Here is a 10851-nt window from a genome sequence, read left to right as displayed (position 1 = left end):
CCATAACTAAGTCAATTATATACTAAAAATTTTCTTCTCACCCCAAGTCAGCCCGGCTAGCTCAGTCGGTAGAGCATGAGACTCTTAATCTCAGGGTCGTGGGTTCGAGCCCCACGTTGGGCGACAAAATGTTTTTGCTTCTTTTTTTCACTGCCATTTTTTGGGTAGCATGTACTTATTTAAAAATTATACACGCCGAATAGCAAAGGAAAAAATTTTAAAGATATTATCAAAACTCACTTTCTTTTTTAACTAATATGCGATTTTCGGTCGTTCGAGGGTGATTTTTTTCTCATGTGTGTCCCAGGGTTGGAGCATTTGATCGCGTACTGAAAGTAAGTTTTAGAACACACTTTTTACCCCGAGGGATGGGGATTCATAGTTTAAAATGCTCCAGGAGGGAGACTGTCCGGGGGATCGCACGGGGGAGATGTGAAACATTAATTTGCGATTGAAATCCCGCATTTTTTGGTGATATTCCATGTAGGCTTGAATCTTTCTGAAAAACGACGAATATTCCTTTACAGACAGTTTCCCCAAAAAATCACCTTTACATACTCAGAAATAAACAACAGGTATCAGAGGAGGTTAAGTATATAACAACTGGTAACATATATAAACAACTACTTTGTAATGCTACGATAAGCGACATGAGCGACCCCAACAGCTCTGGGGTTTTTTTTAAACAAAACAAAACAAGAAATCACGTGTTGAATAAGCATACCTAAATTACAGAGAGAAATAGTTGCAAATTTAAAATTTGATTCTGTAGATATAATTAAATGCAAAATTTTGAAAAATATAACATCCCTACCACTTCCGCTGCATGAAAAAAATCTTTCTAAAAAGTAGTTCAGTGTGGCACGAAACTTTTGCAGATCGGCGATTTTTTGTAATTTACGGGAACTAATTTTTGCGATTGTAAAAGACTGGTTTTTCTTGCCGGTTATTACTTTTTTCAATTTTCAAGGATTACCTCCTAAGCGTTTAGCCACCAACCAGAACCTGGAAGTTGTTCATGATTAGCCCCCAATTACATGTAACCAGAAGTCTATTTCACTGTCTATTGCTCGTTCTTGTAAGAACATGCTGGCTGATAGACTTCTGGTTGCGGGCTAACCTGCTAGGGGCGAATCGACTTGGTGGCTAAACGACCGGTATAAACCTTTTCGGAAAGTTGCGTTTAATTGTAATCTGTTGTTGTTTTTTTAATTAAACTACATCAACTGAAACCTGAACATGCAGATTGCAGAGATGTAAAACATGGTAATCAGCATCAATCCGGTGGAGTAAAGTTTTGCGGATAAAATTGTTGCGGGAATATATTTTTGCGGGAACTTATTTTTGCGGATCATGCAAAAACGGCAAAAAATCGCAAAACCCGCAAAAATTTCGAGTACGGTCTGTGATGTCACATCCGGCTGAGTAGATCAAGGCCAATCTAATGGCAGATCACGTGTCCAGACGCATGATATCTTCGAAAATATGGCGGGTGATTATACATGGCGGGTATTGTTTCAAGCAAGATAAGGTATTTTGGCGTTTTTCTCTTTTTATTTGCTCTTCTGTGGCATGTTCTTTTATTATCGTACGTAAGATTTGCTCATTCAAATTGAAAAGCAACTTGCAGAAGTTAATGCAAGTGGAAGGAAGTGGTTTTAGAAGGTGAATTTGAGCACATGGCCACAACAGTAACAAATTATGACTTTATTTGGGCTTCAATACCAGTCAGTACATAGTCTAAGCTGTTATATCACCAGGTTGGCCTTCATAACAATTAGTGTCCAAGAACAAATAGCTGTGCATATTTTTGAACCCAGCTGCTTGAAACTATATTGCAAGGCTTTCATTTAATTGACGTTTTTAGGACTTCGTTAGGCAGGAGCTCATTACTGGTTTCCACAGTGGGCGGAACTTTTTGAAATGATCTTCATACCTTCATACAGAAAACTTTCCTCTAGATTGTCAAACCTAGGCAGGCAAAACCATTCTCAATTTGATAGTGCCTGGCCCTTCATGAAACTCTCTGCGAATTGTTGATGTTAACCCTCTAAATTATCAAAATGATTAGAAATCCCTGAATTCCGGTCCAGTTTTAGTGCTTCATTGTATTATTAATATATGGCTACTTCCCTGAGTAGGCAAGTTTAACCAAATCCTGTGCTGTGATTAGCTATCCCAGCAGGCAGGATGGCGCTCTCTTACCACTCGGGGTTATGCGTTATGGCCCATAAAAGAATTTCTATATTGACCAGGCTTGTGTGGTCAAGATGGCTGAATATTGGCCTTGTTCTTTTTTTGCGTGTTGATGGACCTTGACTCTTTTTGGTCCATAAACATGCAAAAACAAAACTTGGCCAATATCCAGCCATCTTGACCCCACTCTTGGTCAGCAACTCATATGTTATTGGACTGGGTGGAGCACAATAATTATTCAGGGTGTAATCGCATGAGTAATTTCAAATCAACTAAACATGCAGATCAGGGTCGATTACTAATAATCCCAATGATAACCAACTTCAAGATTAAAAAAGGCTTTAAAGAACTTCTTTTGAGCAAAGAATTCAGGAGTGTTTTCCATAAGTTATAAACACTGAAGAAAACATTAAGAAGAAAGCTAGGGAAGTGCAATTAAGTGATGTTTGAAGGGCATTGGTATCCAATTACAAAGTTTAGTTGTGACTGGATACCTGCAATATTTTAATTGGACATCCAAGTGACTGCACGATGAATGATCAATTTTGTTATAGCTAGGATTATCAAAATAATTTCTGAATTCTGATTGGTCAATGACATATGCACATTCAGGGTACAGAGTACAAAACTGAGTAACTGTAGAGTACAACATGATAGTTCATAGAGTCACTCAGACATAAATTTAATTATAAAATATAATGTAGAATGAATGTATGTAATATAGTTACTTTAAGAGACACCTGGTACATGTAAAATTTTTGTTCCCACAGAATGAAACACATCAAAGTGAAAGGAGCCTAGTTTTTCAAGACGGCACATGAAAATATCAACATGGAAACTATGATTAGTAGGTAAGTGATAACAGTACAGTGAAACCTGTATTTAGCAGACCCCATATTAAGCGAACACCCTCTATTAAGAGGACAACAAGCTGAGTCCCTAAAATTTCTTCCCACCTTTACTGGATTCAACAAACCTGCATTCGGTGCACACCTCTGTTAACCAATTGACCCCTGGAGATTTTCAACAAAAAAAGCATTTTTGGACATGTTGGACATAATCTGCATGGATATCGGCTAAAGTAGCTCCAATCTACCCAAAAGGGCATTTTCAATAAGACAGCAGCCTTTCTTTCCCACGCTAGCATCGCTTTTTATGACATTTTTGCTTGGGCATGTGCAGAAATCAAAATTTTGAACTAGAAAACGGTACAAATGATGCCAATTTTGGTCAAAGGTGATGATGCACTCAGAAGTGGAACAAAAGCCAACGCTCGTCACGGGTGGCTACAGGCAGCACAGGCATCAATGGGTTAAGCAGATACGGACACAAATAGCCATTGTATCACACAAAACCTGCAATAAGCAGACACTTCAAGGGATTTTTCCTTCTTAAAGCTCAGCTCGGACTCCGTTACAGTGTTCCAGATAAGTGAGGAGTCTCCAGTCAAAAATCAGATAAGGTCAGCTACATGACCCAACAAATTAATAGAAAAATGATAATGATTTGGTGGGAGCAGTGGGAATTGGCCTGTTGGTATTCCTTATTGACACTCTGCCTTGTAAACATATCTGGAACTCTGCTTTAATGTTGTCCTGGGATACCGTTTTAAAGCTGAGTAGCTTAATTTCAAAAGGGTTAATAATTAACTACTATTGCACATTTCAAAATATATGAGAACCTGTTTAGAGCAGACACCCTGTATTAAGCGGACAGTAGTGAGTGTCCCAACAGGCAAGTTCACTTGTAACATCAAGGTCCCATCAATCATACCCAGCCACCTCAGCCATAACAGGTGTTACAGGTTATGGCAGCCCTGACAAATTTGGTTTTACAACTTTCACAGTATTTTCTTTCTTGACTAGTGAAATGGTGGCCAACACAGGTTTTGGAGTAGACAGATACACTGTAGTTCATGATGTTGCCCAATTCTTTTAAAAGACCTGAGTCCTATCCGGATCATGTTTACTTAAGGCATCTGTCGACCGAGTATTGGTCGATACTATCGGCTGATATGTTGGCTGACAGTTGGCTGACATATCAACTGACATCGACTGACACGCATGTCAGCCAAGAGTGGGCTGATACTTCACTGCTACTTGGCCGAAACTTTACTGACACTTGGCCAACACTACACTCATTTGGTCAGCTCTTGTTACTGACTTGAAGCTTCTCTACTCAAATATTAGCTAATCTTTTCTAGCCCTTTGAGAGGGTCTTTTGGTAGCGGTCTTTCGGTGGCGGTCATCCGCTTTTGGCTTTTCATGCCGGCAACATTCATCTGTGTCAAAGACTGTGTTTATTCCTCATCACCACTTTATATATGACCCTCGTTACTTTTGGAAATAGGAGCCTCCAGGGCTAGTTGCTTTCAGAGGGTCATTACTTTTGGAGAGCAAAAAATGATATAAAAAGTTGGTACTACTCTCTTCCTGCCACATGATGAGTTGTTTATTTCTAGATCCTGTGATATTTCACAATGCTTTGTGGCATAAGCAATACCTTCCCTTGTTGCAGAGTGCCTTAATTCAAGTTATCATACATAACTTTCACCTGACTATTGATCAGTGGAAAATAAAATTTTAATATGCTATTGAACCTGGGTCTCACTATTTTTGGTGAGATGGGGTTGTTGAGGGTGGGCTAGCTACTTTCGGAGGGCTTGTTACCTTCAAGGGGTCGCTACTATCTGGATTTAATAGCGGGCCACAATTTTTTGATGTTATTTCCGGGGAGTCACTTTCAAGGGGTCTTTTGGAAGTTTATGGTAGGTGTTTAGCAGTTGTTACTTCAGCTGTCAACTGCTATTGATTTTTCAGCATTGATTTGTTAGTTACATTTCTTCGGCATTTCCTCATTTATTCATTGCTTCCTTCGTTCGTAAGCCAGAGCAATGGAAGTTGCTAGAGTTACCGCAGCATTCCAGCATTAGATATGTATTCAAAATGAGGGCAGTTTGAGCTTCAACTTCGCTCTATCAACATATGAGCATAGGCGATAGAGACTCTTCTTTCGTGTCCCCTGTGGGTAAGGGGACAGCTGCACACTGTACAGATTCAAGACACCTTATTCATTTATCTTTTTAAGGGGACTGTGATGTAGACCTTGGAGACTCAAGCATTTGTAGCTATTAGTGACAGGCTGTTTCTAGCATTAATTTTTGACAGTGTTGTTTTCGCTTGCGCTTGAATCAAATTTGCCAACAAATAACAGCTGTTGAAGTGACAGGTTTCAGTCTTGCAAAAAAATCGAAAGATGACAATGAGTGGATTTAAAACTAACCTCTAAAGTACATTTTCTGCAAATAAGCAAACAGATGTATAACTCACAAAAATTAATTGTTAGGTCTATGATCAATATCTCACTGTATATATACCATCATGGGTCAGATCAGGGCTTCAGGCCAGATCGAATTGCATTTGTAATGCTATCAGTAGTGTAACTCTTGCATTCTGTTTACTCAATTTATATTTTACTTTTAGCATGGGAGTAGCCTGTACAGGCTATCATCAGAACATAGTCTTTAGACTTAAAAGCAATACTTGAATTACCTGGAACTTATTCTTGATTCCTCTGATATCAGTATTGTTTCATTCCATGACATAAAGCAACAAACAACGAAACAGAGCTGCGTAGACAACATGGCATTCAAAACTGTGTGACAATCTGTTTTAGGAAACCCTTTTGATAAAGGGTCATAAATACTGAAGTGCCAAAAAACTGAATGCAACCATAACAGAAGTAAAATCTAGGGATAACAATGAACTGAAGAAAAACTATCATATAATGCGCACATTGCCAGAGTAAGCAAACAGGAATAAATTACGAAAACTAATTGTCAATAAGGGTCGAATCTGGCCAGATCAAGGCAGATTGAATTTTATTCGTAAAATCAACAGGAGTAAAAATGTATACTGTCTATTCGATCTAGCATTGCGCTTGCATCACACTTGTTTGGTTTGGCAGTGGATTTCTTTGCACAAAGCAAGTGACATAAGGCAACCCAGCCGGGGCCTTTGATACAGAAATGCCGCATTCACCAACATGTTCTTGGGTTGCTCAATTGGCAGCATTCACGTGGTCATCAAACCACACTGCAAAGTAGATGAGGTGAAATCAATCTACAATGCCTGACTCCTACCAGTGTTTTGACTCTAGTTCAAGGGTCGACCAAGTTATTTCTCATTATTTTGTGAACTTTCAGGCCAAAGTTCTTTGTTTTTTTTGGCACAAAACAATGACCTTTGGCCTTTTGCCATGCATGCATGTATAGAACAGTTTATTTATTCCAGTTGAGCGAGCAAATAGAGATGTTATTGTTTCACAGTTTAGCTATTGCACCACGTTGTGTTCTTGGACATGACATGTTACTCTCACAGTGCGTCCCTCCCTCCACCCAGATATACAAATAAGAATTGGGTGAATTTCATAGTGGGGCTAACCTTGCAACAGACTAGCATCCCATTTAAAGGGGGGAGGGGGAGTAGAAAGACGCCTTATCAATTGCCACAGAAACTGGGATAAGTTTGGATCACTTGGCCTGATGAAGACTTTACCTTACTTTGTCATTGAAACTCCCCCTGTAGGGTTGAAACTTTAAAAATCTGATGACTTATGAGATCAAGGAATTCCACAAAGGATAAAATGTTTTATTTTTTGTTTCTTACTAGATACAAAATAGAGGAGCAAGGAAAAGAACAGTTGAGACTCATTGGAGAAATCAATTTGAGACATTGGATCCCAAAGTAGGTGACAATCACGATTTTATTTATGTTTGGTATCATGTACTATGAATAATTGTGGGTGTACAAAAAGACTAGAATGCCTGGGGTACTGTTGTCGAGGAGTATTGTTTTGTGGGAGGAGAGACACGGTGCTGTAATGGTTAGTGTACTGGACTGTGCAAGCAGTCTGGGTTTGAGCCAATAGTTAGCTTCTTTGTATTGAGGTCTTGGCCAAGACACTTTACTCTCGCTCTACCTCTCTCCACCTAGGTGTACAAACAGGTAATGGGTGAATTTAATACTGGGTGCCAACCCTGCAACTGACTTGGATCCCATTCAGGCAGGATATAAATATGCCTTATCACTGCAACAGAGACCTGGACAAGCTGTGGTGGTTTTGATTACTTGGCCTGATGAAGACTTAACCTTACCTTCACTGTCAAAACTTGCCCCTGCAGGGTTGGAAATGGAAAAAAATCTGATGGTTTATTTTTAGCTGTGTAGTAGTTTTTGAAATTAAGAGATAAATGATGTCATAAAGGTTAAAACATTTCCTGATTCTTACTAGATTCAAAACAGAGAAGAAACAATACAAGCTGCGCTGAGACTCAAGAAGAAAAAGAATCACATTGAGTCGCTGGATCCCTTATCAGGTGAGTCACAATTTTCTTTTAAAAGGAAGGGTTTCTAATCACTTGATGGTGCATGTGTTAGGGATGTCATTGTTTCACTGGTCAGATATTTCAAGAACCCTTGCTCTATGGCTAACTGGATACCCTTGCTCTTCGGGGTTAGGTGATACAAACATTCCTTAAGAATGCAATGCCAGAGGTACTTTTGTTGTTGGATATTCAAATTGTGAGACAAGGGGCTTAATTGGATCAACGACCAATTATTATTGCTTTCCAGTTCATGCATCAATGCTTCCTTAGTCATTAAGCCTCCCGAGTGATCAGCCTAAAATTTCTCCTGACAGTCTTAAACATAATCATGAAGAAGTGGTTAAGAGGATTTACAGTAATCTCGAAAAAGAGTTGTCTAGATAACTCAAAACCAGAAAGAAGAATTTGTTCTCTGACCAAGGACTCTGAATAAGGACTAAGCAATGAGAAGAAAGGTTAAGAACTAGAGGATATTGTCTTGATGTTGCATGGCTGAACCGGTCAGCGGTGTAAAGGAGAATTCTGATTGGTCCGAATTTTGCAATGCGAGACCTCAGAAACTAATGTTCACTACGCATACTCAAAACACAATACGCATGCTCAAATGTGTGTCATATGTTTGACACAATGATTCCCACACACGTGAAAAACGATCAAAACGTAGTTGTCAACAACTAAAGCAGGAAAAGGGAAACTGCTAAATTGTCGACAATTAAATTTAGCGTTTAGTTGTCGACAACTCATCTCACACACCATGTTACTTGTCAATAGTCCGTGGAGGCCCTTAGAAAACGATTTTTGCTTGTTTGCATAAGTGGTGCATTTGAACAACAATTTGCGTAAATATTTCAATTTTTGGTTGTATTTGGTCGTAAGCGTCCATAACCTTGATTTTAATACTGTAAAAATGTAAAGCTACCCAAAACCTTTTTGTTTTTAAAAATTTCACGAGTTATTTTAAGATTGCATTGGTGACTATTAACCACGCATAAATTCATCCTCAGAAAGAAAATGAAAATACTGCCCGTCTCGGCCGACATTTTTGCCTTATATTTTTCAGTGTGCTATTCGCTGATGAGCTTTTCGCCTGCAACCTTGAGAATGAAGGCTAATTTTAAAGTGCTATATTTAGCCGGTGCTATTTATTTTGTGTTGCTGCTTGTCCTCGTTTTAAGTTGTTCTTAATGTCATTATGTAAACTCCGGGTATTTCTATGATGACGATATAACCAAACGATAAGTGCGTTCCCGATGAGAGAATTAGCTTGTAAACTTTTGTTGAGCATACACTCTCTTTGCCTTTGGGTTTCATTGTACCCATTGTTAATAGGACGTTTAATTTATATGTCTTTCAGGTGTAAATGCTGTGGCATTAACATGGAGAAAGAAGCAAAGGAAAGCAAAGAACTTCGTTTAGTTGTTTCCTCAATGGATCAACGTGTTAAAAGAAAGGTAGATTTACAAGGCAAAGGTTATCTCAATTGAGTTTCTTGCGAAAGATTGTTAGGCGGAGCACGTGTTAGTGATTTCAAACCACAAAACTCGAAAGTGAAGACTTTTTTATTTAAACATATTTGGAATTACTGTCAAATTGTGTAGTTTCTGCGGAATTGTCTTGTATCTTGCTAGTTTTCCAGGAAGCCGTAAATTGTATTTCAAGTTTGTAGAAAGTCTCGTTATTAAACTCGTTGAAGCTACTGTCTAATTGTCTAGTATCTAAATTTACTGAAATCTTTCTAGTTTTCGAAGACGCATTGAAGAGGTTGCGCTTTTAAAAGGGCCAAGAAAAAACTCGACGAGTGGCAAAATTGTCCTTAGAAAAAAAAGTCTGCAATTTTAAATGGTGTCTGGTTTCGAGTCAAACTTATACTGAGTTTTTTGGCGGAAAAAATCTTGCGCCACGTAAGATTTTTTCCATTAAAAGTCACAGCATATGTTTGATTGCTGGCTAGACTCTGTTCAAAAGCGCAGAATTTTTTTTCTTTTTGGCAACCCTACATAGTCAAAAAATAGTAAAAGAGATAGCCTACATTTTGACTAGTTACCAGGCCCTTTTAAAAGCGCAATTTTTTTCATTTTGTTTACTTATTCAAATTCTTTGTAATTAATTTTAATTGATTAGTGAAAAGCCGATAAAAGTTTCATTGAAGACGCGTGTGTAATTGACTTCTATTTGCTGTAGTATTATTATTATCTTTTATATTTTTCAACAATACTAAAATAATGTACACAATAAAAGCCACCACTTTTTGATTTCATTTAATTTTTATTGTCTTGCAATAAGTAACTAATTATTGAAAATCAGTTAAGTTTAAAGAGTGAAGGAAAAAGTTCGCGTTTAAAAACTAAGACTTTTGGCGGGAAAATTTGAAAAAATTTGCACAGCGTTTCCCCTTACAACTTTTTTTGAGAAAAATTTAAAGAGGTTACCCTTCAGAAGTTTTTTTTATCGCCAAAAAATTCTCAAAGACAACAGTTGACAGAATATTACGTGAAAAACTACTGCACCACCTCGCATTGAAAAAGTAATTTTGATATTTCAAAAGGGTTTTTTCCGTCTCGAAAAAAATTTTTGCCAAACAGTCTACAAATTTCGTTTTTCAACGTACTTCGCGACGGTTTTGTGCGAGGTGACGCAAGAGTTCCTCGAGACGTGAAAAAGATGAAATGACAAACGGATCAAATAGGCGACAGAATAAAATTTAATTCCGAAATGGGTAATTTAAATCTCGCAAAGTAAACTTGACCATGAGTTTAATTTCATATCCAATCGAGTTTGATCTGCAACTGTTTGTAGCTTGTCATTTCATCTTCCTCTGTCAGACGATAATATAGATGGTACTCTTCGGAGCAGTTGCACAGGAGCAAGAACACTTATCAATCATTGTCCGCCCGAAAACTTGCTCAGTTTCTATGGTGTTACTTTTTAGCCCACTGTAGTTTTGAAGTGAGTTAATTTTCTCTTCCGATACGACCGTTCGGTCCATTCTCTTTTTCCGTGCAACAGCCAAAGAGTAAACACCACAAAATAATCAATATCTGGTAGCACAAAGATGTTTATACCTAAAATAACGCAAAATTTATTCCGCCGGTTCAGTATATTTTATGAACTCGTCAAAATGTCGGAATAATCCACCGTGAAAACTGAACTATCTCGTTGAAAAGTTTTCGAAAATATTTTACTCTGTTATGAACAAAGCTTATCAATGAAAAATGTTTAGGTTCTTCTTTTGGGCGTCCAGAAATTTAAATGTTAGAAATGACAAAGGA

The 10851-nt window shown here is 38.0% G+C and overlaps 1 protein-coding gene and 1 non-coding gene across 4 annotated transcripts; both read left to right on the top strand.

Annotated features, from left to right (window-relative positions):
- Positions 1 to 50: 50 nt before the first annotated feature.
- Trnak-cuu (transfer RNA lysine (anticodon CUU)) lies at positions 51 to 123 on the top strand. The gene has a single exon. It is a non-coding gene; the product is annotated as a tRNA-Lys (tRNA).
- Positions 124 to 1439: 1316 nt separating this feature from the next.
- Positions 1440 to 9839, top strand: LOC110067675 (uncharacterized). 3 transcript variants are annotated; one of them, XM_089294537.1, is made up of 4 exons: positions 1440 to 1531; positions 6867 to 6941; positions 7489 to 7573; positions 8937 to 9839. In XM_089294537.1, exons 1-4 carry the CDS (start codon positions 1445 to 1447, stop codon positions 8996 to 8998), a joined length of 309 nt encoding a protein of 102 aa, XP_089150663.1. In that variant the 5' UTR covers positions 1440 to 1444; the 3' UTR covers positions 8999 to 9839. The 3 variants fall into 3 exon arrangements, 1 of the variants encoding a protein (XP_089150663.1); XR_016208712.1 differs by lacking the exon at positions 8937 to 9839 and adding an exon at positions 2967 to 3047 and having other exon boundaries at positions 1453 to 1531; positions 7489 to 7546; XR_002298694.2 differs by lacking the exons at positions 7489 to 7573; positions 8937 to 9839 and adding an exon at positions 2967 to 3047 and having other exon boundaries at positions 1453 to 1531; positions 6867 to 6944.
- Positions 9840 to 10851: the final 1012 nt, after the last annotated feature.

Source organism: Orbicella faveolata, unplaced genomic scaffold (assembly GCF_042242905.1).
Source record: "Orbicella faveolata isolate gen_17 unplaced genomic scaffold, um_ofav_v1 contig_25, whole genome shotgun sequence".
NCBI classification, from domain to species: Eukaryota; Metazoa; Cnidaria; class Anthozoa; order Scleractinia; family Merulinidae; genus Orbicella; species Orbicella faveolata.
Note: the sequence above shows the minus strand (reverse complement) of the source record. Positions and strands in the feature narration are given on the sequence as shown.